Source organism: Lycium barbarum, chromosome 1 (genome assembly GCF_019175385.1).
Source record: "Lycium barbarum isolate Lr01 chromosome 1, ASM1917538v2, whole genome shotgun sequence".
NCBI classification, from domain to species: Eukaryota; Viridiplantae; Streptophyta; class Magnoliopsida; order Solanales; family Solanaceae; genus Lycium; species Lycium barbarum.
In genome coordinates this window covers 12,654,583-12,658,699 of record NC_083337.1, presented here as the reverse complement: position 1 = coordinate 12,658,699, position 4,117 = coordinate 12,654,583, and the positions used below count along the sequence as shown (strand labels likewise).

The 4,117-nt window shown below is 37.8% G+C and overlaps 1 protein-coding gene across 1 annotated transcript; it reads right to left on the bottom strand.

Annotated features, from left to right (window-relative positions):
• Window positions 1–4,117, bottom strand: LOC132632045 (protein IQ-DOMAIN 17-like). The gene is made up of 5 exons (XM_060347844.1): window positions 3,808–4,117; window positions 3,382–3,687; window positions 2,041–2,286; window positions 1,279–1,407; window positions 1–1,008 (listed from the first exon to the last, which is right to left on the bottom strand). Exons 1-5 carry the CDS (start codon window positions 3,961–3,963, stop codon window positions 247–249), a joined length of 1,599 nt encoding a protein of 532 aa, XP_060203827.1. The 5' UTR covers window positions 3,964–4,117; the 3' UTR covers window positions 1–246.

Below are 4,117 nucleotides of genomic sequence, written 5' to 3'. Positions count from 1 at the left end.
TAACAGTAATTGCGGTAGGTGCTATTTCATTAAACAATGCTTAAAGAACTAGTTACAATATGTTTGACTAGCACATCAATATGGGTTCAAAAACATTACAAGTCAGAAGGAAATCACAACAAAGGAGCAAAGATTTAAAAAATAAGACTCCAAACAAAGTTAAAAAATACCTAACAAACAAGAAAAGGCATTACAGTTGCAATATGCATTAGCATGTACATTGATCACCTTATTTTTTGCCCTTGGTCACCTTAAATACCTTCGCAAATCACTGGTTGAGGATGGAGAGATCTCGCCACCAAGACTCTCCGTGTTACAGGAAGAATAGTTAGATTGTTGTTCATATCCGAAATGTACTCCACTAAGGCTTTTAAAGCTTGGACTCCTTAGACTATGTTCATAGACATTGCCATAACGGTCAGGGATGGGGAAAGAAAGACGTTTTTTAGCAGATCCAGCTCGATCCCTCTCTGGAGTCGATGGCCTCTGTCGTGGGGCGCTTTGTGAACGAATTCTTGCCAAAGCAGACTTGGTAGCAGCCATGTAATTAGGAATATTTGCAGCACCGGAAGTTAGTCTATTATGTTGGTTAGAGCTACTACTGAATGAGGAGTAGTTATTATTAGGCCTCAGGCTTGGAGTTTGAGCTGTGTAGTTATAACTTTTTTCGTCTCTTGGACATCGGGGGCTTGCAGAGCGGACTTGAATAGGTCTTGTTTTTGATGGAGAAGGTGTAATGGGGAATTGAAACGATTGATTTTGTTGAGTTCTATGAAGGGGTGAACTTGGTCGTTCGTGTGATCTTCTTAAATTGGGAGGTAAATATGAATAAGGTTGTGACGTATCCATTTCAACCGTTTTAACAACAGGAGAGTTACTCTGATCAATTGATGCTCTGCCTCTGCTGTTGTCCCATGGTTTTGCAGCCGTCCACCGGTCCATCCATTGATGTCTTTCTCCAAAATCCGCATCACTGCCTATCGAGGAATTTCTGCCTGTTCTCCTCGTCTGTCACACGGAAAATAGAATGAATTAGCAACAGTGGTGGGCTAGGATTTTCACTAAGGGGATTCAAAGTATAGAAAAATAAACTTACGAAGAAGTCATTCAACATCTACTATATATACATAAAATAATTTTAATCTAGTGTAATTTTTTGACGAAGGGGTTCAGATAAACTCCCTTCTGGTACCCTAGCTCCGCCCATTATTGGCAAAACTAGCTTACACCAAGAAAGTTACTTGAAACATGAAAATTTCGACATGGATTTAGAGAAACCTGTTGAGAAAAGGCATCGGATAAGGTCCTTTCGCGTTTCAAAGCAGCTTGTTTTCTCCTTTGCAGCATTGCTTTTACCTCTTCAATAGTATGAGGCCTTTCATCCCAATCATCTGGAATGCTGCTTGACTGGCATATATAAATGCCAATGAGTTAATTATACGAAAAGTATTTACATCTATCTCAATCCTTGTTTGGTACGTAGTACAGTCAGACTTATCTATAAAATTCATCCTCTATAATACATTTCACTATAGCGGCCAAGTCTTTTTTTTTTTTTTTGGAACCGATTTTTCATGTTATGTTATATTATATGTTCTGTATAACAACATTTTGCTATAGCAACCAAACAATATCTAGACAAACGACTTCATTATAGAGAGATTTGACTTTAAAACCAATCCTTTGCGCACGCCTAGACCAATGCCTACTTGGTGCTAAAACCAATACCAAAACCAATGAGCAGTCCAAAATCAGTCGTCGTTTACAAATGCATTCCCAAAATCAAAGCCAAAAACCACGAAACGAGGATTTGATTTTAAAAGGCTTTTGAAATATATTTTCAAAAAACTAAAACCAAAGAATTTGGATAGAAGAGAAGGTGCAACTAACTATTTTTTGTTTTGAATCTAAAACCAATGAAAATGGTATTTTCCTTTCCAAATTCAACTCTTGCATATCCAAATCCAAACTCAAAACCAAATTATCTCCAAGTACTTACTATAGGAAAGTAATGAATTATACATCAACTTATGAACTTACCATTGATTTTCTGTCCGAGATATCTTGAAGATACTGAGAATTCCACACGCTACTAGTGTCACTAAATGTTGATTTTCGACTTCCTTCCTGAGATTGCCTAAATCGCTGGTCCAGTACCCGCGCTTGAACTCTAACAAGAGCTTGCATGCATTTAAGAGTCATCTTGGCTTGTTTCCTAACATTGTGACCTCTCACTAAAGCTTGCAATTTTACTAGACCTTTTAGTGCTTTTAGAGCCCTTCTTGCCTTCAAAATCACAACAAAAGCAATTCATTCAATCAATTCCACAAATGGTCAGAAAACAAGCAAACTAAGAACATGGCATCAGCTACATTTTCTTAGTGTGTATAATGAACTGTATCAACCAAGTTACTCAAGTTTCTAGATTTTCCTGAAATTAGACAATGCCCTACATTCAATAATCATAATTAAACAACAACAACAACCCAGTGAAATCCCACAACGTGGGGTCTGGGGAGGGTAGAGTGTACGCAGACCTTACTCCTACCAAGGTAGGACGGCTGTTTCCGAAAGATCCTCAGCTCAATAAAAAGCATAAAAAGAGGTCAGATAAGGTCAAGAAATTCAAAGCGATATGTAAATGAAAATAACGAAAGCGATTAAGCCATGATGAAGCAGTTTGCAAAGGGGCAGTAGCTATCACAGATAAAATAAGATAATCAAAGTACAGAAAATAACAAATAGTAGAAGAAATCAAAGCACAAGAGCTTATATCGCGATAATGCGACTACTAATATGAAAGGATAAACGATACTATCTACTAGCCTTCTACCCTAATCTGAGTCCTTCAGACCCTCCGATCTAAGGTCATGTCCTCGGTAAGCTATAACTGCGTCATGTCCTGGCTAATTACCTCTTCCCAATACTTCTTCGGCCTACCCCTACCTCTTCTGAAACCATCCATGGCCAACCTCTCACACCTCCGCACTGGGGCATATGTGTCTCTCCTCTTCACATGTCCATAATTAAAGTAATATAAAAACCATTTTTCCTTTTCTTATTTTGTAATTAAATGACTATGGTGTCTGATGCTAGAATGCCATTTTCAAATTAAGATTCATTTCTAAGAAATGCTTTCATTCTTGATATGACTCCAATGACCATTTTATTTTCTTTTGATAAAGGTTGTTTTCAGTCAATTTGTGTCCATCTTGGATATGTCAGCGCATACCTGGTGTCTTTCAGCAGCACACATGTATAGGTAATTTTGTCTACTAAAGCTTTAACAAATATAAAGAAATCACCTAGAATATTTCCAATACAATATTGTGTATATCTTTTGATCCATCTACAGGGCAAACATTGCAATTCATGACTCACCAGATATCCCCTGAAAGCTGTTTGAATTAACGTCGCGGCCTGATGCTCCTTTTCCCCGGGATAAAAAGAAAAATTGAATCTAGAAACAGGTGGCTTGGCCATTCGAGCCACCTCAACAGCTGCCTGTGCTGTGGCAGCTGCAGCCTGAGCAGCGGCTGAAGTTGCCGCAGCTACAGCAATTGCATGCCGTTGGCTTTGGTCCGCTCCTATGTCATCTTTCTCCGCTTTATGTGGAGCCTGATGAGCTGTCACATTTTCAAGATTACTAGTAGCCTTCCTGAAAAGCCACCTTCGCTTTTCCTTCTTCTGCATGAATTCAGAAAAAAACAAGAAAGTTAGTTGCTATAGTAAAAAGATGGATCTAAAGTTAATTATTGACCAAAAAAGAAAGTAAAAAAAAAAAAGGTGGCTACTGGCTAGTAGTACCTTTTCTTCTTCATCTTCATCAACTTCATTATTTTCATCTCTTGTTTTAATTTGCTTCTTCTTTTGAGGGTCTTTAGTAGGAGATCTGAAAGCTCTTTTAACAGCAGTTAACCAAGAAGAAGAAGAAGATCCTGATCCTTTCTTATTATTTCCCATAATTATGAAGATGACTTTCAGGCTTTCTTTTTTGACAAAGATGGAGCAAAAGTAGTGAATGAAAAAGATATATACGAAGACAAAAGAAGAGTAGATACTACTCTAAAGAGAGTGAAAGCGAGAGATACACGAATAAGTAGTTCTTTCTGGTATA

Excerpts from the sequence above, each read along its gene's own strand:
- LOC132632045 (XM_060347844.1), bottom strand. The coding sequence starts at position 3,963 with ATGGGAAATAATAAGAAAGGATCAGGATCTTCTTCTTCTTCTTGGTTA. Across the intron at positions 3,688-3,807 it reads ATGAAGATGAAGAAGAAAAG|AAGAAGGAAAAGCGAAGGTG; the intron begins GTACTACTAGCC and ends GAATTCATGCAG. Across the intron at positions 1,408-2,040 it reads TCTCGGACAGAAAATCAATG|TCAAGCAGCATTCCAGATGA; the intron begins GTAAGTTCATAA and ends TATATATGCCAG.